Source organism: Coregonus lavaretus (genome assembly GCF_964263955.1).
Source record: "Coregonus lavaretus genome assembly, chromosome: 25".
NCBI classification, from domain to species: Eukaryota; Metazoa; Chordata; class Actinopteri; order Salmoniformes; family Salmonidae; genus Coregonus; species Coregonus lavaretus.
In genome coordinates this window covers 24,283,547-24,309,633 of record NC_140012.1, presented here as the reverse complement: position 1 = coordinate 24,309,633, position 26,087 = coordinate 24,283,547, and the positions used below count along the sequence as shown (strand labels likewise).

General features: G+C 42.4%; 1 protein-coding gene across 1 annotated transcript in view; it reads right to left on the bottom strand.

Annotated features, from left to right (window-relative positions):
• Positions 1–1,776: 1,776 nt before the first annotated feature.
• snx29 (sorting nexin 29) overlaps positions 1,777–26,087 on the bottom strand; it is a 103,425-nt gene continuing 79,114 nt past the window's right edge. Inside the window, exons 18-21 of the mRNA XM_084141778.1 lie at positions 23,833–23,914; positions 11,621–11,761; positions 4,371–4,510; positions 1,777–3,651 (exon numbers count right to left, since the gene is read on the bottom strand). Of these exons, the coding sequence (XP_083997904.1) occupies positions 3,522–3,651; positions 4,371–4,510; positions 11,621–11,761; positions 23,833–23,914 (493 nt within the window). The 3' untranslated portion in view covers positions 1,777–3,521. The remainder of the gene's footprint in view (positions 3,652–4,370; positions 4,511–11,620; positions 11,762–23,832; positions 23,915–26,087) is intronic.

Genomic DNA, 26,087 nt, shown 5'->3' with positions numbered 1-26,087 from the left:
TTTTTTACAAATTTTATAATTTTTCTTCCACTTTGACTGAGTATTTTGTGTAGATTGTTGACCAAAAATTACAATTAAATCCATTTTAATCCCACTTTAAAACACAACAAAATGTGGAAAAAGTCAAGGGGTGTGAATACTTTCTGAAGGCTCTGTACATACTGTATATACTGTACATACGTTGATGTATACATATGTACATCCACCCAATTCATTTACAATTCTAATGTTCATGCCCTTAATGAATCATCAAGAACCAACATTGTCACAGATCAGTTCCTGCTTTAGACTTCCATATGTATAACACCACAATAACAACACCATTGGTATGTACAGTGCCTTGCAAAAGTATTCATCCCCCTTGGCGTTTTTCCTATTTTGTTGCATTACAACCTGTAATTTAAATGGATTTTTATTTGGATTTCATGTAATGGACATACACAAAATAGTCTAAATTGGTGAAGTGAAATTAAAAAAATAACCTGTTAAAATATTTTCTAAAAAATAAATTATGGAAAAGTGGTGCGTGCATATGTATTCACCCCCTTTGCTATGAAGCCCCTAAATAAGATCTGGTGCAACCAATTACCTTCAGAAGTCACATAATTAGTTAAATAAAGTCCACCTGTGTGCAATCCAAGTGTCACATGATCTGTCACATGACCTCAGTATATATACACACCTGTTCTGAAAGATCCCAGAGTCTGCAACACCACTAAGCAAGGGGCACCACCAAGCAAGCGGCACCATCAAGACCAAGGAGCTCTCCAAACAGGTCAGGGACAAAGTTGTGGAGAATAACAGATCAGAGTTTGGTTATAAAAAAAAGATCCAAAACTTTTAACACCGCACGGAGCACCATTAAATCCATTATTAACAAATGGAAAGAATATGGCACCACAACAAACCTGCCAAGAGAGGGCCGCCCACCAAAACCCACGGACTAGGCAAGGAGGGCATTAATCAGAGAGGCAACAAAGAGACCAAAGATAACCCTGAAGGAGCCACAGCGGAGATTGGAGTATCTGTCCATAGGACCACTTTAAGCCGTACACTACACAGAGCTGGGCTTTATGGAAGAGTGGCCAGAAAAAAGGCATTGCTTAAAGAAAAAAATAAGCAAACACGTTTGGTGTTCGCCAAAAGGCATGTGGGAGACTCCCCAAACATATGGAAGAAGGTACTCTGGTCAGATGAGACTAAAATTGAGGTTTTTGGCCATCAAGGAAAACGCTATGTCTGGCGCAAACCTAACACCTCTCATCCCCCCGAGAACACCATCCCCACAGTGAAGCATGGTGGTGGCAGCATCATGCTGTGGGGATGTTTTTCATCGGCAGGAACTGGGAAACTGGTCAGAATTGAAGGAATGATGGCGCTAAATACAGGGAAATTCTTGAGGGAAACCTGTTTCAGTCTTCCAGAGTTTTGAGACTGGGACGGAGGTTCACCTTCCAGAAGGACAATGACCCTAAGCATACTGCTAAAGCAACACTTGAGTGGTTTAAGGGAAAATATTTAAACGTCTTGGAATGGCCTAGTCAAAGCCCAGACCTCAATCCAATTGAGAATCTGTGGTATGACTTAAAGATTGCTGTACACCAGCGGAACCCATACAACTTGAAGGAGCTGGAGCAGTTTTGCCTTGAAGAATGGGCAAAAATCCCAGTGGCTAGATGTGCCAAGCTTATAGCGACATACCCCAAGAGACTTGCAGCTGTAATTGCTGCAAAAGGTGGCTCTACAAAGTATTGACTTTGGGGGGTGAATAGTTATGCACGCTCAAGTTCTGTTTATTTTGGTCTTATTTCTTGTTTGTTTCACAATAAAAAATCTTCAAAGTGGTAGGTATGTTGTGTAAATCAAATGATACAAACCCCCAAAAAATCCATTTTAATTCCAGGTTGTAAGGAAACAAAATAGGAAAAAGGGGGGTGCTCCAAAATACTTTCGCAAGCCACTGTATGTACAGTATGAACCCCTTTATTCATTAGTCTCTCTGTGCCACTGACAGTGATTTAAGGCAGACTGTTGGGCTAAAAGGTAGGACAGAAGGTACAAGAGAAGCCCTCTAAAGACAGGAACGTTGTGGAGGGCCAGAAGTTTTTCCTTCTCCTGACCATGTGACCTGATAGGGCAACACTCTGGGCTCTAGTCATGAAATGACCAGGAAACACTCTGGGCTCTAGTTACAGTTACAACTAGGGTCCAGAGTTTCTCCTGGTCAGGTCACATGGTCTGGGAAAAACACCTGGTCCTAGCCATGAGACACAAACAGGAAATTAACCTTAGTAGCGGTCCTGTAGAAGTGGCAACGACAACATCGCTTAATATCTGAGTAGAAAGAATAGCTAGATCTATTGAAGTGCTTTGTTATGAATAGTTTGAACCAGGGTCCTGTTTCTCCATTTCTCCATTACAAGTTTAACATACAATATGCAGCAGCAGCGTGGTTTGTCAGGGTGAATGAAAAAAAAAACAGTTTGTTGTTTATCGTTAATATTTGATAATTGTGCTTCAAAATAAGATTGGTCATCATTTCATAATTTGCTCATATTATTGATGTGTGCAAACTGATTTACAGTCTTCCCCAGTGTGTTGTCATCTGCAACTTCCTGTTTACATCTCATTTTAACAGTTCTGATTGGACAGCTGACTGGGGGGGCGGTCACAAGAACAACTTCCATCACATATTTTCCAAGTAATCTCTTATTTTTTCCCGAAGTAATCTCTATTCTTGAGTAATATGTATGTATTTCGGATTTCTGTTTCATACAAGTTAAAGCAGTGTACAAACTTTCATGCACTTGATCAAGCGGCTTCTCTTCAAGTGTTACCCAACTGTAAGACATTCATCTAAGATCTATTCACCGTTAAGTCTCCTGCTAAGTCACATTCAGTCCACAATCATTGGAACGGCTGGATAATCAGTCCAGCAGTAATATTTGTATTAAAAGTTCTTAAATTGTGTGATGGAATATGTCATTGTGCACATTATCGTATGGTAACAGATTGGTAAAATAAATATAAAAGATGAATGGCCATCGCCTTGGTCAATGTCAGGTAAAGGGATGATGTCAAAATACAAAATGGCACCAAAATGCTGACATTGACCAAGAAAACACCATGTTAGTTTTGTTTGAAGAACACTTTTCTTTGTCCCCTCACCTCAACGCAAAAAAAGCTAGAAAACACTGCAGCCACCATGACCATGATACAGTTTCATTAGAAAACTGAGTAAAATTAGGAAACAGTCCTCCCATCTTGTTTTAATGTCTGTCCTAGACCCAGTTCATCCATGTGTGGTCTTTCAGTGAATCCTCAGGGTAGGAGAGCAGACAGAGTCAGCCTCTGTGGTTCCCAGAAATAGAGGATATAAGGTCCTGCTGTTGCCTCTCCCCTCCATAACCTCCACTGTCCGTCTCTCTCTCTGGCTCTTAGTCAGTCCAGGAGCAGGAAGTACCCTCAGTATCAGCTCAAATCAGAGAGGAGGTGAAAGGTCAGAGTGTAGAGGATAGAGGTTAGAGGTCGCCGCTCTGGGGCTCTGGGTTGCGGCCCTCCTGGTTTCGGTTGCGCCCCAGTCTGGGGAAGCGTGACGAGGCTTTGGACCGGGCTGTCTTACTGCTCCCCTCGCTGGCTACTGGTGTGTCCCTGGGAGGAGACAAAAGGTCAAGAAGTCAGCAAAGGAAACCAGAGGTTAGTAATGCCACTTAGGGTTTTTATTTTATTCTTGGCACAAACCAGAACTTGAGGCTAGAACTTGAACTCTATGCTTTCTGTGTTCCTGTGAATGTGCCATTTTGGGCAGAACGTGCTGACTGCCAACACTAAGGGCGACACTTTTGGGGTGAGTTGAGACTGAGTCACCTTCCAAGAGAGGAGTGATGACAAGTGCAGCTTTTGAGGAATCAGGTTCTAATATCTCACTCTCCATCTCAGCCCCCTCTTAACCAGGGACCCATTAACAACATTGCGGCCAGACCAGGAATCGCTCAGTCATTCATAAAAGAGAGGTCACCATTTTGGATGAGTCATCAATGGCTAAGACAGCTCTACTGTTAATGTAGATATCATCAACTCAGCTCTTTATTTGATCTCAGTGTTTTAGAACCTCGGTGTTATGACTATTAGCTGCTACAGAACAGGACAGGATTCTTGTTGGGATCTGTGAGTGGTCACAGCATCAATTGGTGTAAATGATGCAGGCAATGACTGGATCCATGACTGGGCTGGCACAATAAGTCACTTTGAATGTGTTCACAAAACAATTTGCATTATCTATCGCATTCTCACGCACACACAGATGTGTCAGGCAATATATTATTATGAAGCACTTTGTGAAATGTGTGTTTTCCCCATCTGACACTCACAGGCAGAAGGGCAGCAGCTGCAGCAGGGTCTCCTTGGTGGGTTTAGCAGAGAACTCTGGCAGGGTCTGGATCAGCTTGTTCAACACCATCCTCAGGTACGACTGGAGCTGTTTCCTACGCTCCTCTACAAACTTGGCATCCTAGGGAGGAGAAGAGAGGACAGAGGCAAGGGAGACGTTAATACTGTACCATAGAGAATGAGAGGGAAAGTACAGGTAGGAGTTATGGATAAGTGTGTAGGGTAGGAGGGTGGAGAATGACGCCAGCTGTCAGATAAGATAAGGTCCCAGCTGCCATGTCTCATTTCATGGTTTGTTTGCATGGAGATGTAACACCCCCTTTCTCTGTCTCTCACTCAGTGACACACTGAGCCTCGCTCAGTCATTGTCTCTAGCCCCTATGGCTCTGTGGATGTCAAGCCGTCAAATTCCAATCAGTCAATTGAACACTGTGGGTGTACAATTTAATACTTTTGAAGTTTTTATACGAGAACCACCAGAAAAAAGTGTTAAATTAACACTTTTCTAAGCGTTTCTCTTTTAACACTGTCACAGTTTGCTTTTCCTCACACCAATGGTGTAGATATTGAACACTATATTGGGTGACGACAACACTTTTGAGTGTTGTCCAACTGATACTTTTCAACACCAGTGGCATTTACATTTTACAACTCAGTGTTCAAAGATACTGTGAATTTAACACTTTAGATTACTACTTTTTCCCAGTCTGCCTTTCGAGTGAATTGTAGAGTTGCCACCCATGACTATGTTTGTTAGACAGACATGGTTGTTGTATTCATTCACTTTCAGTCCTGTAGCCTTCACCAAGTGAGTGCTTAAGTAAATGTGTTATCATTCAAATAAAACACTTAAAATAATACATGTTTAAATGTTTGAGTGTTTTACTCTACATTGAGTGACATAATCACACTCAACTCTGGTTATTAAAACCAACACAGGCAACTCCCTGATTGAACAACAGTATATTAAAGATATGAACAACAGCTGGTCTTCATAGTTACACAAAGTAACGCCACAACATCAAAACTGCTTACACCAGGATATGAACACTGAAGATTTTGCTGTACAGCTCTACTTATAGCTACCATCCTCACCTGCCGTTTTAAGGCTAACCTGCTGCAGCCCACTGACTGACGGACAGACAGATGGACACACACGCGTATGACAGTAGTGTAGAGACACAGATAGAGGCAAATATAGCCCCGTAGTTCTTTGTTTGCCACCGTCCCTAACCTGTCTGTTCCAGATGACTCATTTTACTATAGTACATCTCACTATAGGACAGGGACTCACATAAACTCCCCACACATGGACGTCAACACAGAGATGGTACTATGGAGGTGTATGTTTACATGTACACATATAAAGACATGAGCTATTCTTATGCCACCAGCGTTCACCTGTCTGCTATATGAGGCATGTTACTGTAATCTAACTCATTATAAGACAGGGACTCATACACACTCAGGTACTAATACACACTCAGGGACTCATACACACTCAGGGACTCATACACACTCAGGTACTCATACACACTCAGGGACTCATACACACTCAGGGACTCATACACACTCAGGGACTCATACACACTCAGGGACTCATACACACTCAGGGACTCATACACACTCAGGGACTCATACACACTCAGGTACTCATACACACTCAGGTACTCATACACACTCAGGGACTCATACACACTCAGGGACTCATACACACTCAGGGACTCATACACACTCAGGGACTCATACACACTCAGGGACTCATACACACTCAGGGACTCATACACACTCAGGGACTCATACACACTCAGGGACTCATACACACTCAGGCATGGACATCAACACATCAACACTGAAGGCACACACACAGACACAATGGAGATTTTGCTATAGATAGGATCGCCACTGGCTTCACCTGTCCGCTATGAGGCATGTTACATCAATTTACAAGACAACTCAGACAGATACACACGGGCATGTTTATGACATGAGAGCATGGCGACACAAGTGAACCACACAGTCAAAGTGAGACAGAGGACAAATCTCAAGATCAGAGGGAACAGTATGCCCAACTCAGTACCACAGATTATTGTAAAATAGACACAAATTGCTTATTGGAAATTCGTGACAGGCACACAAAAAAGTGTATTTTCTTGTGTGCAGTACACGATTTTGTATACAGTAAATTTCAATCACAGATTAAGACAGTAGGTTACTTAAGACAGAAATGATAGGAGGGAGGTTTGTAGGGGAGGATAGGTGAGCATTTAACGAGAACGTCTAGCAACCCAAAAGTTGCGTATGCCACAGCACGGCCATGCCAATTCACAGAGCGGTGATACAGACGTGAGTAGTCCTGACAGAGGTAGGAAGGCGACGAGAGCTCAAAGTAGGCCAACACAGCTCCAGCAAAGGGTCATGGGTAGGGCATGAACAGATTTGTGAAGTTCAAAGGAGTTGTTTGTGATGGAACTCAAATGCAACGCTTGTGACGGGTTTAGCGAATAGAAAGTAATCGTCCATAGGGGTACAACAATCAAGCCAAACACACCATTTTTAGCTTGGAAGATACATAATATAAACAAAGAGATGTGAACTATAAAGATTGGTTACAAAACAAGGTCAACTATGTCATAAACAGGAAGAAGTGTAGACTAAAATACAAAAACATCAGAAAGATACAGTAGAGTAGAAATCAGGCCACCACATTGAATTATGATACGGTACGCAAAGAAACAAAGACTGCTCCTATGAAAACGTTTATACAAACCGCCGGCCAAGTGATGCATAAAAGATCACAAGTAATTCAGGATGTTCATACAAGACCTCCACAAAGTCTCTTTGCCATCATTAAATGCATTACACATGCATATTGCATGTTACATGTGAACACAACATTCAAGATTCATTAATTATTCAACGTTTACTGGTTAATTATTCACTTAGCTCTCCTGTTCTGTCTCTCAAGGTGAAACGGCAGCCCTGACTTTTACAGCCCTCCATGTACTGTAATATTACCTAACACTAATTTCATAACAATCTTATATAATGTTATTATCATCAGAAAGATCAAATGTTTACAAAATGATGACGCTCTGGTTGCATCTGGTTTCCAGGTCTCCAGTTCTGGCTGGTTTTCTACTGTAATGATTAGGTTGGGCAGAGAGTAGGACAGTAGACAGCTCCGTAGTCTCTAACAGCTCTCTGACTTGGTGGAACCCCCTAACACTGTCTCTACAAAGCAGCCCAGCAGGGGAGGAAGAGGAAAGCAGCATTGAAAAATTGAGTGATTTGATCCAAATGAAAGGAACACGGGAGGGAAAGATGTGGGGAGAGAGAGAGAGAGTGAGAGAACTAGAGAGAGAGGAAAAACCTCCATCAAAGCTGAGAGGAGAAACCCTGACAGTTGAACTCTGGGAAGCGGGTGCAGAGCAGAGCAGACAGTCCCAGCCTTTGATGTCATCATTCTTCCTTCCGCAGTCATGGCGATGGTGTCCGTCAGGGGAGATATGACAGGCGCCCTCGGGAACATTTAGTGTGTTTTGCCAGCCGAGCCCTTGACAAATCAGCTGTTTAGGAGCTGTCAGTGGCAGGGGTGTGTGTGTGTGATGCTATGTCAATGCAGTTAGGAGATTCTCAGATAGAGCAGGACGCCGAGTAATGCTCAGATAATGTTGCCGTGGTAATACATTGAGCTGGGATTCTTACGTACACTGGCAGTTATGGAAGTTTACATACACTTAGGTTGGAGTCATTAAAACTCGTTTTTCAACCACTCCACACATTTCTTGTTAACAAACTATAGTTTTGGCAAGTCGGTTAGGACATCTACTTTGTGCATGACACAAGTAATTTTTCCAACAATTGTTTACAGACAGATTATTTCACTTATAATTCACTGTATCACAATTACAGTGGGTCAGAAGTTTACATACACTAAGTTGACTGTGTCTTTAAACAGCTTGGAAAATTCCAGAAAATGATGTCATGGCTTTAGAAGCTTCTGATTGGCTAATTGACATCATTTGAGTCAATTGCAGGTGTACCTGTGGATGTATTTCAAGGCCTACCTTCAAACTCAGTGCCTCTTTGCTTGACATCATGGGAAAATCAAAAGAAATCAGCCAAGACCTCCACAAGTCTGGTTCATCCTTGGGAGCAATTTCCAAACGCCTGAAGGTACCACGTTCATCTGTACAAACAATAGTATGCAAGTATAAACACAATGGGACCACGCAGCCGTCATACCGCTCAGGAAGGAGACACGTTCTGTCTCCTAGAGAAGAACGTACTTTGGTGCGAAAAGTGCAAATCAATCCCAGAAAAACAGCAAAGGACCTTGTGAAGATGCTGGAGGAAACAGGTACAAAAGTATCTATATCCACAGTAAAACAAGTCCTATATCGACATAACATGAAAGGCCGCTCAGCAAGGAAGAAGCCACTGCTCCAAAACCACCATTTAAAAAAACTGACTACGGTTTGCAACTGCACATGGGGACAAAGATCATACTTTTTGGAGAAATGTCCTCTGGTCTGATGAAACAAAAATAGAACTGTTTGGCCATAATGACCATCGTTATGTTTGGAGGAAAAAGGGTGTTGCTTGCAAGCCAAAGAACACCATCCCAACCGTGAAGCACGGGGGTGGCAGCATCATGCTGTGGGGGTGCTTTGCTGCAGGAGGGACTGGTGCACTTCACAAAATAGATGGCATCATGAGGAAGGAAAATTATGTGGATATATTGAAGCAACATCTCAAGACATCAGTCAGGAAGTTAAAGCTTGGTCGCAAATGGGTCTTCCAAATGGACAATGACCCCAAGCATACTTCCAAAGTTGTGGCAAAATGGCTTAAGGACAACAACGTTAAGGTATTGGAGTGGCCATCACAAAGCCCTGACCTCAATCCTATAGAACATTTGTGGGCAGAACTGAAAAAGCGTGTGCGAGCATGGAGGCCTACAAACCTGACTCAGTTACACCAGCTTTGTCAGGAGGAATGGGCCAAAATTCACACAACTTATTGTGGGAAGCTTGTGGAAGGCTACCCGAAACGTTTGACCCAAGTCAAACAATTTAAAGGCAATGCTACCAAATACTAATTGAGTGTATGTAAACTTCTGACCCACTGGGAATGTGATGAAAGAAATAAAAGCTGAAATAAATCATTCTCTCTACTATTATTCTGACATTTCACATTCTTAAAATAAAGTGGTGATCCTAACTGACCTAAGACAGGGAATTTTTACTAGGATTAAATGTCAGGAATTGTGAAATACTGAGTTTAAATGTATTTGGCTAAGGTGTATGTAAACTTCCGACTTCAACTGTATCACAAAACTGAGATTGATTACATTTTCATCACACAACACTACCTGTATTTCATTCCATGATCCATACACCTGATCCTGCAAGCTAACGCAGATACATCCTATAGGTACTGTGGGTATTAGAATGAGCTTCCTTCAAATACAGTCCCATGCAGTAGCTGTAGCCAACTGACAAGATTAGCTAAACGTCTCTCTCTCTCTCAGGATCAGGTGCTCTCTGTGTGTGTGTGTGTGTGTGTGTGTGTGTGTATGTGTGTGTGTGTGTGTATGTATGTTTAGCAGGCATGATGACCCAGGGTCCTCAGTGTGTAAGGTTGTTAGCTCTGGCTTCTCAATGAGGATAACCATGGCGGGGCTGAGGCAGAGTGTGTGTGTACACTTGTGTGTGTGTATGTGTGTTCCTTCCTGTTTCCCCATCTCCAGTGACAGCGCTCTCGTTTCATCCATTCTGTAGCAGACATCCATGCAACCCACTTAAAAGGGTTTGGAGAGCCTCCTTTTCCCATGACCACTGATCATATACACCAATATTAGCATCCCCCCCATTATTAACTGAACACATCCAACATGTAAGCCCCAGCGTCGCTCAAAGTCTCCTTAGAATATATACAGCATAGACATTCCATATTTCCGATCTGCAACGATGCTGTGTTCCATGAAGAGAGAGAACTGAACGTACGTCCCCAGTGAGTGAAATAAAGAGAACAGTTTATCTGTTTGACTACAGTGCTGTTAAACAACACATCTCCATAACAGCATAACCGTCTCCGTCAGCGGAGATCAGATAGACAGAGGGGGAGGCTTTTTGCCAGCGCACTACACTTCACCTGAGGGAGAAGAACCAATGCCTTCTCTCTACAAAGTGTTCCTTCTGAGAGGATAGAGGGAGTGAAGGAGGGAGGGAGGGAGAGAGAATCAGAGGAAACAATGATGAGATTAAAAATGACATGACAGCCCATACCTCAGGTAAGCAGGCTCACTGATTACACACACAGACACACAAATGCATGCACACATACACACACACACCTACCCATGTACACACACAATTCCCTCTCAAATGCATACAAGCGTTCACCTACACATATGCGCACACACGCAAACACACACACACACTCAATTACCAACGCAATCCTGTCTCTATATGAACCCTCTGCCCCTACATCTTTACTGTGAGCTCCAAACACCCTCTCACACTATCTAGTTTTAAACTCTGCCCCCAGGCTTAGTGCACTCCTTTGTGTTTCCATGTCAAAGTTACTCCACAACTTATGTAACAAAAGCACCCACAGCCCCCTCTCCTCTACTCAGAGACTTAAAAAGACTCCTTCCCTCTGGAACAGAGGGAGAGGGAGGAAGAGAGTAAGGAGAGAGAGGTAGAGAGTAAGGAGAGAGCGGTAGAGAGTAAGGAGAGAGCGGTAGAGAGTAAGGAGAGAGCGGTAGAGAGTAAGGAGAGAGAGGTAGAGAGAGAGGTAGAGAGTAAGGAGAGAGATGTAGAGAGTAAGGAGAGAGAGGTAGAGAGTAAGGAGAGAGAGGTAGAGAGTAAGGAGAGAGAGGTAGAAAGTAAGGAGAGAGAGGTAGAGAGTAAGGAGAGAGAGGTAGAGAGTAAGGAGAGAGAGGTAGAGAGTAAGGAGAGAGAGGTAGAGAGTAAGGAGAGAGAGGAAGTGCGATGAAGACAGACAGAACGGGAGAGGGAGGTAATGTTTCCTAGGGGCTACTGAGGCTAACATCCAAGCCTGTCCATTCAAGTGATGGCCAAGTGACCACAATATGACTTAACAATACATTCAGATTCAATACATTTGACTACAGGTCATTCAAAACAACATTGACGGAGGGTGACCAATAGTAAAAACCTGATTACATCACAAAGGCAATGATTTTCCTGACCGTACATACCTTGTTCCCTATGGCTTTCTTGGGTGGGAAGTTGAACGTGCCGACTTGCGGGAATTGTGAGCGTAAGTGGTTGTGAAGCGCCCGGAATTCTGTGTAGCGTCTGTAGACATTCCACTCGTTGTCCAGGATACGGATGTACACCTACGGAACAGGTAAGACAAACAACAACACAAACGACACAATCAGAATATTTTCTGTGGTACAAATCCTGCTCTTACAAAACCAACCACAGGCAACCATAATTTCTCAATAAGGTTTTATCTATTCTCAGTATGACAGTAAAACATAGTAGGCCACTCTATGCCTGTGCACTGCTATTTTCATGCATCATTAAAGGAGAGCGTTGGATTCCTTTGTTCAGCTGCTGATGGTCTGTGGCAGGCAGACACTGGGGATTGTGACGGGAGTCTAAGAGAGGCAATTACAACTCGAGGAGAGTGAGAGAAATGAGGGGGGAGAGAGAGCGAGAGGGGAGAGTATGAGAGGGAAAGAGATGGAAAGTGAGAGAGAGATGTTATTTTCAAGTGGAGGAAAGAAAAGAGAAGGAGAGAACAGAGATGCTATTTTCACGCGTCACAGTCTCTCCCTCAAGCCTAGCTGGAGAACAGTGTCACAACTGTGTAGCAACGTAGCGTTAGAATTAACAGACTTCCCATCCCAAAGCTATAGAGGCACAGACTGATCCTGTCTATTGGGGTTGAGTTGTCCTATCTGAGAGGTGACATCACCTCACTACTTTATCACCTCTGTACTTCCTAATACAGTACAGTACTTCCTGTGAACTTTTTAAAACTTTTCTCTGGAAAGTGTGCAAGCCTGGAGAAAGTGAGGGACATGCTGTAGAGTAGAGAGACAACAGAAGAGAAAACAGCAACGGCAGCATTTTAAACTGCCTGAAGCTTAGATGAACCTGTTGCTTGTTCGTAATTGTAGTTTTCAAGGGTGTGTGTGTGTGTGTGTGTGTAGGCACTTGTGCGTATGTGCTGTGCGTGGTGTGTGTGTGCATGTCTGTGATCAAAGCGTTAGGATGAAACGGGTCAAATGGATGGATACTGGGGCCCTGGGGAGGGCTGGCCTACCTGGGCCAACATTAAAGACCTCACACCCCACAATAAGACCAGTACTCTTGGAGAACTGCCCCCTGGCACACTCAAACACAGTAGTCATGCTCATGCACACACACACACACACACGCACACACGCACACAATGTATTCTCTCTCACTCATACACACACACTGTATTTGCGCACACACAAAGACATAATGCATTCATACACTGTACACACACACACAGAAAGACATATGCAATCACACATATACAGACACACTATACACACACAGACATCCACTCATTACCATACACATGTAAGGCAACATCATCCACAGAGCAGCTATTGTTTCCTCCTCAGTAATTGCAAATTCATTATTTCATTATCTTTCACAAAATATTTGCGGAAATCCAACGCTCGCGTTCTGCATTAAAAAAAACTTCTTTTTATTTTCAATAGAAATATGATCAAATGTGACACCGCCGTGGCCTGGGCCCAGCCAGCTCTGGGCTACTCTTATAACGTACTATTTCAACTAGTCAGAGAGTTATTTTTACAGCAAAAGTAACAAGCTTACAATTCAAAAAACACATTATCATGAATGAATTTCAAACTATTATAAAATCGTGTACAAATTATGGTGACCTTTTTTTGTATATATGGAGAGTCAAAATATATTTAAAACAGTGTTTTTCAGATCTTTCAGTTAGTCAAAAGAAATCAATTCTCTCAGCTCTCCAATTGTCTTCAAGGGAGGCAGCCCAGAGTACAGAGCCCCTGGTACAGAGAAGAGAAGCATTATCATTAAAACAACATAAATCTAGGGGTCAAATTAAATTCAAACCTTCACCCTTTAACATTAACAAGATAGATAACTGCAAGTTAGCACTCTTTTACTTGTTGTGTTCTCTCCATCTCTTTGATATAGTTAATGTATTATTGTAGACCAACAAGGCCATTGAAAGGAGCAGCGAGTGATTCATCAACAGCCAGATAGACTGGGAGAGGAAATGCTGTCATTTACAACAACAACAACAGTGGCATTTACAACTGCTCATTACTGCACTGCCTTACAGAGACGGATCAGTTCATCTAAGGGAGGGAGGGAGGGAGGCAAAGACAGACAGACAGACACTCAGACAGACCAACGTTTTAGAGAGGGGATCTGAGATGCTTAGCTCACTTAAGCAGACACCCATGCTGAGATGATTCTGGCAATCTGAAAGTTAGCACTTTTCCTCTAATAGTGTCAATGATTTTCAAAACCTTGAGAGACATGACCAAAATACATCTCAGAACAACATGTAGATTTTGCTCTTACGAGAGCTACAGCACAGTATAACTCAGAGTTTTATACTTCAATCAGGCACAGTACTAGAAGCACACCCTTTACTCTTGTCCCATCTGTGTAATGTGTAATATATTCTTCAGCCAGCTCCTCTATTGTTTATATTTTCTTCAGCTATTGGATTATCTAGTACATCTGCTACATCATGTACGTTTGTACTTTTGTCTAACCACCCAGTTCCCTCTCGCTCTCTCGCTCTGAAGTACGTAACTATGAGGTACAGTCTGGTCTGATTGCATAGCCACCGTTCTTCTGACAGGCAGGGTAATTGTAGGTTACCAGCTGTGGTAAAAGCACTGGGATCACCTCTTCCATCTTCTGAGGAAACCCCTAAGAGCCCTGCTGCTCACCTCGGAGTGGGAAAACACTGCAACTACCATACAGACGGCACAAAATGGCAGACAAAAGACCAGGACGCCCAGGTAGTGGGGATGTTAGTTTCACCATAATGAGTGGAAGTAGAAGCACTATAGGTGGGCAGATGTCGTACAAAGATGTTGCATGTACGGTTTGTGTGCTCATCTCTAACAATAGCATTGAAACCATCTCAATAAATTATATTTCTATGATTGGAACATTCTGTTCTCCAGCTAAGGCACTTTGAAAGAAGGCTGTATGCTAAGTTCTATTGATCTTGTCCTTGATTTAAAGAACATTCAGCTATATCCGTCACCTTCCTCAAACTTCTAGGGCCCAGAGTTTTCCTGGTCAGGTCACCTACAGTAGTTGGCCTGTAGTAACAGTGGCCTGTTATCCTTGAGCATCAGCCATGAAAGTAAAGTAAACACAAAATGAAGTTTCAACAAAGCCCAGAGAGAAGGATAATATGGAGATTTGAAATACTAATGTGAAGAACAACCTTGATAATTCATCTTAACGCAACTAATGCAAAGTTATTTATATTTTTGCACTGACTATGCACAGGACTCCACTCACCCACACACACTCCAACACACACACTTCATTTGCTCACACACACCCATACTAACTCTACACACACACTTGCATACCATTTCTATTTTATATATTTTTATTTAACCTTTATTTAACTAGGCAAGTCAACTAAGAACAAATTCGTATTTACAATGACGGTCTACCAAGAGGCAAAAGGCCTCCTGCGGGGACGGGGGCTGGGTTTAAAAATAAAGATTTAGGACAAAACACACATCACGACAAGAGAGACACCACAACAATACATAAAGAGAGACCTAAGACAACAACACAGCATGGCAGCAACACATGACAACACAGCATGGCAGCAACACTACATGACAACAACACGGTAGCAACACAACATAGCAGCAGCACAAACATGGTACAGACATTGTTGGGCACAGACAATAGCACAAAGGGCAAAAAGGTAGAGACAACAATACATCATGCGAAGCAGCCACAAGTGTCAGTAAGAGTCTTTAAATGTAGAGATGGAGATAAAACTGTGCAGTTTTAATGTTTTTTTTGCAGCTCGTTCCAGTCACTAGCTGCAGCAAACTGAAAAGAGGAGCGACCCATGAATATGTGCGCTTTGGGGACCTTTAACAGAATGTGACTGGCAGAACAGGTGTTGTATGTGGAGGATGAGGACTGCAGTAGGTATCTCAGATAGGGGGGAGAGAGGCCTAAGAGGGTTTTATAAATAAGCATTGACCAGTGGGTCTTGCGTCGGGTATAGAGATGGCCAGTTTACAGAGGAGTATAAAGTGCAGTGATGTGTCCTATAAGGAGCATTGGTGGCAAATCTGATGGCCGAATGGTAAAGAACATCTAGCCGCTCGAGAGCAACCTTACCTGCCGATCTATAAATTACGTCTCTGTAAACTAGCATAGGTAGGATTATCCTCTGAATCAGGGTTAGTTTGGCAGTTGGGGTGAAAGAGGAGCGATTACGTTAGAAGAAACCAAGTCTAGATTTAACCTTAGATATGTGCTGAGAGAAGGACAGTGTACCGTCTAGCCATACTCCCAAGTACTTGTATGAGGTGACTACCTCAAGCTCTAAACCCTCAGAGGTAGTAATCACACTTGGGGGGGGGGGGGCATTCTTCATACCGAACTACATGATCTTTGATTTAGAGGTATTCAGAACAAGGTTAAGGGCAGAGAAAGCTTGTTGGACACTAAGAGCGTTTAACACAAAATCCAGGGAGGGGCCAGCTAAGTAAAAGACTGTATCATCTGCATATAAGTGGATGAGAGTGCTTCCTACTGCCTGAGCTATGTTGTTGATGTAAATTGAGAAGAGCGTGGGGCCTAGGATCCCCTGGTGACAGGCAGTGGCTGAGACAGCAGATGTTCTGACTTTATACACTGCACTCTTTGAGAGACGTAGTTAGCAAACCAGGCCAAAGACCCCTCAGAGACACCAATTCTCCTTAGCCGACCTACAAGAATGGAACGCTCTACTGTATCAAAAGCTTAGTCCAAGTCAATAAAAATAGCAGCACAACATTGCTTAGAATCAAGGGCAATGGTGACATCATTTAGGACCTTTAAGGTTGCAGTGACACATCCATAACCTGAGCGGAAACCAGACTGCATACCAGAGAGAATACTATAGACATCAAGAAAGCCAGTCAGTTGATTATTTACAAGTTTTTCCAACACTTTTGATAAACAGGGCAAGATAGAAATTGGCCTATAACAGTTAGGATCAGCTTGATCTCTCCCTTTAAATAACGGACGCACAATCATCATATATGCTGATGCTAATCTGTTTATCATACACCCTGATGCCAAGTCACCTTACCCCTGTACATATCTAACCCTACCACTCCAGTATCCCTGCACATTGTAAATATGGTACTGTGTTCTATTTCTCGTGTGTTTTTGTTCTACTTTACTTTATTTTATAGTATATTATTTTTACTACTGACATTGATTACTGCATTGTGGGGAAGAGCTTGCAAGAAAGGTATTTCACTGTACTTGTGCACGTGACAATAAAACTTGATTTTGAAGCACCACAGTTTTTTCAGGGCTGTGTGAGAGAGAGATAAAATACATGCAGCGGAGCAGTAGTGCTTATGTCATCCCTCCCTCGTTCCCTCTCTCATTCCCTCCCTCGTTCCCTCTTTATTTCTCAGTCCACTCTGGGACACAACATTTGCCAAATTAGGCAGAAAATATAATCCATTTGGAGGATTGCAGAAAGGAAGGAGGACGGGGAGTGATAAGAGCGTATAAGGAGAGAATTTTTCCATTAAAAATATTCAGCAGAAGATTTATCAGCTGTACTCTCTGTGTGTGTGTGTGTGTGTGTGTGTGTGTGTGTGTGTGTGTGTGTGTTGAAGGGAGGAAGCGATATCCTTCCCAGTGTCACTGAATCTGTTTAAGTAAAATAGCCTCTTGCCAGTATCCTTACCACAATCATCATAATAACAGAGATGACTAATAAGACTGGAAATTGATTTTTTTCAAAATATGATCAAGTATCATTTTACATCATTCTCAAACCATAATCTGTCTAGCCATCCTGCTGAATGAGTCTGAAAAATGACCCACTGGTTTGTGATTCATTAATATACATACTATTCAAACATAAATTACTATGAGGCCTACTATAACATCATGAGTGATAGAGCAGTTAGCTAACCAGGGCACACACACAGTCATTAGAGCACACTCTAACCTCTGGCTCTCTGGAGTGGATATATATTTAATCTTCATGCGTACAACATGTAAATGTAGTTGACACATAACTCTCAATTTCATTTGTTTAACCTAGGCAAGTCAGTTAAGAACAAATTCTTATTTACAATGACGGCCTACCCCGGCCAAACCCGGACAACGCTAGGCCAATTGTGCGCCATCCTATGGGTCTACCAATCACGGCAGGATTCTGATACAGCCTGGAATCGAACCAGGGTCTGTAGTGACGCCTCTAGCACTGAGATGCAGTGCCTTAGACCTCTGCACCACTCGGTACATGTAAAATACTCTGACCTACGAGCCTCGACCCAGACTTGACCCATCTAACCTTGACAAGATCTAAAATGCATGCACAAATCATGTTTTACATAACTGATGGGAGACAGGGTTGTGTGCACAGACAGACAGACAGAAAAAAAGACAGAGAGCGAGAGGGAATGTCAGAAAGATAATTATTTAGTTACTTTATTTTTGCAAGATTAGATGTACAATACCATCATATATGATGTGAATAGATTAGTATGGATTACTTTTGTCGCATCATTTGTAGACATCAATATTCACTAGCCAAATTAAGTCCTCAGTCATATACCCTTAAAAGTTGAGGGCAGCAAGGGTCTTCAAGGGTATCATACCCTTGAGGTTTGAGTTCTGGAACATTGACAGTTACAGAACACTGAGAACTCCATCACCCATGTATTACTACTCCAGGTGGACCAATAAAATGTGAGATGTTTATCTGTGCACTAAAGTAAAGACTATCCGCCTGTTACAGTGCTTCTCACCCCGCCACACACTCCTGCTCTCCCCAGGAAGCGAAGGTTTGTTTATGATTGGCCTGTGAACTTCTAAAACACTAGGAATGTCCTTTCCATCCAGATAAGAGGATTTTGAGGTTGCTAAATGAATAGTGATGTTGTTGACTAATGATTGGAGAGCAACATGTCTGTGGGAAAATAGTAATACTCACTTACTTTTGTCTCACTCACTCAATGTCTCGCTTACTCTCTTTCTCTCCCACCCTCTCTCTCGCTCCTGAATGAATGAGTCATGAATCGGGTTCGTAGCACTGCTCTAATGAGTACAGGCAGGAAGTGGCAAAGCGAGGGAACGAAGGAATGAGAAAACTGAGAAAGAGAGAGAATTAGAGGGGAGAGGTGAAGGAGGTTAGAGACACAGCCCCATCGTGTTTCCAGGAACTATAGTAAATGAATGGCTTGAGTTGATACGGACTCTGAGGTATGGCATTGGAGATTCCACTACTAGAGATCAAACAGCCTAGCAAGGCTCTGCAATCTAGACCCGCTGCAATTCTGATTAGATTACCAAGAGAGAAAGTTGGGCAATTTCCTGTCCCCTTCCAGCCTTAACATTATCGTTGTATATAATCTTCTCTGAATTGCTGTTATTATCTTTGTATACAGTGAGGGAAAAAAGTATTTGATCCCCTGCTGATTTTGTACGTTTGCCCACTGACAAAGGCATGATCAGTCTATAATTTTAATGGTAGGTTTATTTGAACAGTGAGAGACAGAATAACAACAAAAAAATCCAGAAAACACATGTCAAAAATGTTATAAATTGATTTGCATTTTAATGAGGGAAATAAGTATTTGACCCCTCTGCAAAACATGACTTAGTACTTGGTGGCAAAACCCTTGTTGGCAATCACAGAGGTCAGACGTTTCTTGTAGTTGGCCACCAGGTTTGCACACATCTCAGGAGGGATTTTGTTCCACTCCTCTTTGCAGATCTTCTCCAAGTCATTAAGGTTTCGAGGCTGACGTTTGGCAACTCGAACCTTCAGCTCCCTCCACAGATTTTCTATGGGATTAAGGTCTGGAGACTGGCTAGGCCACTCCAGGACCTTAATGTGCTTCTTCTTGAGCCACTCCTTTGTTGCCTTGGCTGTGTGTTTTGGGTCATTGTCATGCTGGAATACCCATCCACGACCCATTTTCAATGCCCTGGCTGAGGGAAGGTGGTTCTCACCCAAGACTTGATGGTACATGGCCCCGTCCATCGTCCCTTTGATGCGGTGAAGTTGTCCCCAAAGCATAATGTTTCCACCTCCATGTTTGTCGGTGGGGATGGTGTTCTTGGGGTCATAGGCAGCATTCCTCCTCCTCCAAACACGGCGAGTTGAGTTGATGCCAAAGAGCTCGATTTTGGTCTCATCTGACCACAACACTTTAACCCAGTTCTCCTCTGAATCATTCAGATGTTCATTGGCAAACTTCAGACGGCCCTGTATATGTGCTTTCTTGAGCAGGGGGTCCTTGCGGGCGCTGCAGGATTTCAGTCCTTCACGGCGTAGTGTGTTACCAATTGTTTTCTTGGTGACTATGGTCCCAGCTGCCTTCAGATCATTGACAAGATCCTCCCGTTTAGTTCTGGGCTGATTCCTCTCCGTTCTCATGATCATTGCAACTCCACGAGGTGAGATCTTGCATGGAGCCCCAGGCCGAGGGAGATTGACAGTTCTTTTGTGTTTCTTCCATTTGCGAATAATCGCACCAACTGTTGTCACCTTCTCACCAAGCTGCTTGGCGATGGTCTTGTAGCCCATTCCAGCCTGGTGTAGGTCTACAATCTTGTCCCTGACATCCTTGGAGAGCTCTTTGGTCTTGGCCATGGTGGAGAGTTTGGAATCTGATTGATTGATTGCTTCTGTGGACAGGTGTCTTTTATACAGGTAACAAGCTGAGATTAGGAGCACTCCCTTTAAGAGTGTGCTCCTAATCTCAGCTTGTTACCTGTATAAATGACACCTGGGAGCCAGAAATCTTTCTGATTGAGAGGGGGTCAAATACTAATTTCCCTCATTAAAATGCTAATACATTTATAACATTTTTGACATGCGTTTTTCTGGATTTTGTTGTTGTTATTCTGTCTCTCACTGTTCAAATAAACCTACCATTAAAATGATAGACTGATCATTTCTCTGTCAGTGGGCAAACGTACAAAATCAGCAGGGGATCAAATACATTTTTCCCTCACTGAGTTATTTGATGGTTATTTCCTTCCAAATATATTCGCAGATCGTACAACATGTTCTCAGTTCTCCGACTAGCCTAATGTGCTCTTCTAATGCTGGAAATCGAACAAAGGCAATCATTGGCTTTTATAGTGGAGATCCAATTCATGATGAATCGATGCAACTAAAAACAACGATCCTCATAGTAATCAACATCCATCACAGAGAACTACCACCATCATCATAATCATCATCTCCATCATCAAGGGCCCCCATTACCATAACCGTCACGATCATCTTTACAGACTTGATCATCATCATCATCATCATCTCAATTAAGAATCAGATTAATAATGGGCTCTGGTCTACATATGGATATGATATCCCTCATTTGCATAGCCAAAGATTCCAATGAAATGCAGTCTCAGGCTTTGGCAAAATAAACACGCACACACACAAAGAGTCTGCAGACTGAACTACGTAAACCCTCCACTACTCCATTGTATGGATCCTCTCAGCGCGTTGTGAAGTCAACTGCATGCAATATAGAGATTATTATCATTAGCACTTTTCCCACAGTGCACCTCTGGGGAAGGGGACCTATGGGATCTATGTGATGGGAATAGCACACGTTGGAAGCGTGTCAACGAGGACGACTCAATTATTCATTGTTATAGCTGATTTATTCTCCTAGTATGTGCATGTTCAAGGGCTTGGCTCCAACAGGAAGCCAAAGGTAGCTTATATAATGCCTATTGAATGCTCGATTAGTGTGTCTGTGACTCGCTTTCAATCACTCTCACACAAACACACACTCTCAGCTTGCCTCTGGGGAACTACAGTAGTAGCAGGTATCACAGAACATTTTGAATTGAAATAAAAAACGGAAAGGGAGAGAGAGAGAGAGAGAGAGAGAGAGAGAGAGAGAAAAGCAGTTATCAAATCTCATTAGCGTTATAAATATATGGGAAAGTTTGCAGCAGGCCTGACTTTGTGTGGAAGCAATTGGCTCAGCTGCTTTTTACTGATCAAAGGGAATCGCTCATTTAGAATAAAAACCAAGTGAATTATGTGTGCCGGGGCTCATCTAGAGTACAAGGCTTCACTTGACATTCTGCCATTTAATCTACTCTCTGCTTTGCATCTACACACCAGAGGTAAAATAAATGTGTGTACAGTGTGTGTGCTCAACTAAGCAAAGAGTTTGCCCATGAATCATAACATTGCTTTTACTTTCCTTTAATGAATTTTTTTTTTTTTTGCTACGCTGTGGATTTGCTATGTTGGTTCTGTCAGATTCACAAAGAGTTGGGAAGGAGGGAGGGTATGTTATCACTACAAAATGCCAAAGTGAATCCATCATCTCCACCTGGCAAATGAAGGGCTCTTCAGTTTTGTTATTATTTTGTTTTCTTTCTTTCTTTCATTCGTTTCTCTGAGGCAGAAGAGAAAAACCTCAGGAGGGCTCCCTGCCTAGAGGCGACTGGAGCGCCCTCTACTCTAACTCACACAGTGGGCTTAAGAACACAGATCAAAAAGTACAACCTCTAACTACTCTCTGTGTGTTCTCTGGCAGTTTGGAAATGACATTTCTATTCTTTTTTCCATGACACACATTTCTATAATAACTTCTTGTTGGTATGGTATGAGAATGCAACAATCATTTCCAGCTGCCGTTATAGCCTCATTATGAAAGGAGGGAGAGCGGGAGACAGTAGGGGAAGGACGGAGAGCTCGTCTGGGGAGAACAAAACAGGAGTGATAATAGTGAGAATCCATCACAGCCTCTCTCTATGGGCATCCCAGGCCTTGTTCTGTCTGCATAGAGAGTCATTTCAAACAGAGAAGAAAAGTGGCTTTTGAGAAAGGCAAAGACAGGGAATGGAGAACAAGCAATTTGCCTGCTCCATAAATGCCTTGTAATCTAGTGGCTGAGAAGAATGCCACGCTTCTCTGGCTCTCATTTCTCTTTATCTCTCCCTCTCACTTCTCTGTCTCCCTCTCTCTCTATTTATCTTCTCCCCCCTCTCCATCATTGGAAACGGAGCTGCGTGATTCTGGTGTTGTTTTCTGCTGGGTGGTGCTGACTTTTAGGCCCTGCTGTCATCAGAACAGTACAGGAACAGGTTGTCTGGAATGACTGGCCGAGGGTTGTGACCTGGTTGGCTGGTTGTAAATGGGAACATTTTGTTTTTTAATCACATTCTAGAACTATATTTCTGTAATACCAGTAGTCTCTCTTTCAAATGATATTTAAGAACAGGTGTATGGACCTTCTGTATGAGAAATACCTATTCTCACAATGGCAAACCGTTCTCATCTATCTAGTCTATTAAGAACAATAGTAATGTTTCCGTAGGGATCTATTAGACAAATAGACCCCTGAGAACACACCACAAAGGCACAAATGACTATACAGGATACAGCCATTGACTGAGGCTAGACTAAGCAATAGTTTCAAAGCGCTAGTAAAAACAGGTGTCATTAAATCAATGAAGTATATTTACATAACCATTTAACTAGAATATAGAAGTTCAATGCTAAATCCATCAACTGAAGTTCCCAGCAAAACATTGAATGACCTCTGATTCCTTTCTGTACCGATCGGATCATTGATGTCTTATCAGCCATAACCTTTTACTCTCCAATACCAGCATTCTGTCACTACTTATCAGGGGGTACACATCTGGAGGCAGCTGCCCAGGCCTGTACTATTCTGTCCAGGGGTGCGTGTTATGTCTTCACACCACATTGCAGTGGCAGAGATACAAGAGCAGACTTTTATGTAGTTCAGTTCGGGAGCAAGCCAATCAGGCTCGACTATCTCTCTGCTGAGGTTGTGTCACCTGTCGTGTCCCATCATTTCTGGTTTCACCTCGCTACACTGTGGCTCCTCTTCCTGACCGAGGAGAGTGGAACTGAGCAAGGCAGTGACACATTTTCCCTCAGGGGAGAACAGGAAGGAAGGCGACACAGTGAGAGACCTGAGGTTTCACGCCTAGTCAATGTGCTAGGTACAATAAAAAGCAGTTATCGAGGCCAGGGCATATGCTGGGTGTTAGTTTACTATTTACTCCATTCAACAACCTAACACAGAAATGGGATACCAGAAAATTAGGATGTCTTGATCTGCAAATACAATTTGTGTTTGTTTAGTACACTAGGATCTGGTGTTAGTGTATTTCTTACCTGGTATACATGGTAGGCGTTAGCAGCTCGGCCTTGCAGAAACACAGAGGGAATCCAGACATTGATGAGAGCACGGTGAGCCCTGGGGGAGAGGAATACACAGTAAGAGATAAAGATACTGTAGTATTCATCGCAGGGAAGCTGTCATTCATAACAAATACTACAACATTAAAGAGAGGGTCTTCAATAGATTAAAGAATTCACTACTACTACTATGATTATATGACGATTACGTCGTCAGGAAACATAAAGTATTAGCCTGGCTACCCATCCACACAGCTCCGGCCAAACGCCACACCCACTAGCATTTCTTCTCCACCATGAATGTATGGAGAAATCGATAGAGCAGCGGAATTCAATTCAGGATGAGTCGTCAGGCAAGTAGAGTATAAAACCATGATAACTGTATGGTTCTGACTGTGGTTTGACCGCTGAGGTGCTCCTCACTAACTCCTACCAGAGTACATTACTACCACCTTGCTGGAACACAGTGTTTCAGACACACAGGGTGCGTTCAAAATCGCACACTATCCCCTATCAGTGTCAGGATTAGTTACTTGAAAAAGTATATTACATATTACTCTTTACATTTAACAAAAGTATTGCGTTACTTTACAATATGACTGTGTGGAAAGTAACGCGTTATATTACTAGTTATATTATTTTTGCGTTACTATCAAAGATAGGCTACTTACTGGCGCTGCTTTCCTGTGCTAGTCTACAAGTAATGCGCTATGTATGGGCTGCTTCATTAGCTATATATACTGTAAGTCAAACATCTATACAGTTAGCTTTATATACTGTAAGTCAAACATCTATACAGTTAGCTATATATACTGTAAGTCAAACATCTATACAGTTAGCTATATATACTGTAAGACAAACATCTATACAGTTAGCTATATATACTGTAAGTCAAACATCTATACAGTTAGCTATATATACTGTAAGACAAACATCTATACAGTTAGCTATATATACTGTAAGTCAAACATCTATACAGATTTTCTATCTTTTCATTAAAAATCTTTCTCTCGAGCCACCAGTTCTTTGTTGTTTGACAGAGTAACGGTAATAATATTATACAATTTCAACAAGTAACGTGTTACTCGTAAAAGTAATCTGATTACGTAACGCGTTACTTACCCCCAACACCTTCCCTTACATAGTACACTATTTTTGATCAGAGCCCTATGGGCCCTGGTCAAAGGTAGTGGACTATATAGTGAATAGAGTGCCATTTCAGGCACCCAGTAATAGTCAGGTGTTACAGCCCTCTAGTCCTTTACTCCTGTTCCCTGTGTTTAATGAGGGGCATAACTGATTTAAACAGCACAGTGACATAGCAACAGCCTCCCTCCCTCCTCCATCACAAAGGTTGCACTGTGTTCTCTTTTCACTGGAGCAAATGAGGGCAAGAGGAAAGTGGTCAAGTGGGTGACCACCTCAGTTCATCTCTGTTTTAAACCAATCTTCTCCTAATGAGACAAGGGTCATCCCTGGATCAGGAGAGCTAGTGGCAACAGGCTTTCTTTACAAATAGCCATTTTTTACATTTGTACATTTTAGTCATTTAGCAGATGCTCTTATCCAGAGCGACTTACAGTTAGCGCATTCATCTTAAGATAGCTGGGTGAGACAGCCATATGTCACAGTTGTACATTTTAAGTAAGTAAATTTTTCCTCAATAAAGTAGTTATCATAAAGTACTAGCCGGGTTCTATTAGCAGTTAGTACAACACCTGCATATACAGTACCAGTCAAAGGTTTGGACACACCTACTCATTCAAGGCTTGTTCTTTATTTTTACTATTGTCTACATTGTAGAATAATAGTGAAGACATCAAAACTATGAAATAACACATATGGAATCATGTAGTAACCAAAAAAGTGTTAAACAAATCAAAATATATATAACATTTTAGAATCTTCAAAGTAGCCACCCTTTGCCTTTATGACAGCTTTGCACACTCTTGGCATTCTCTCAACCAGCTTCATGAGGAATGCTTTTCCAACAGTCTTGAAGGAGTTCCCACATATGCTGAGCACTTGTTGGCTGCTTTTCCTTCACTCTGCGGTCCAACTCATCCCAAACCATCTCAATTGGGTTGAGGTCGGGTGATTGTGGAGGCCAGGTCATCTGATGCAGCACTCCATCACTCTCTGTCTTGATCAAATAGCCCTTACACAGCCTGGAGGTGTGTTTTGGGTCATTGTCCTGTTGAAAAACAAATGATAGTCCCACTAAGCCCAAA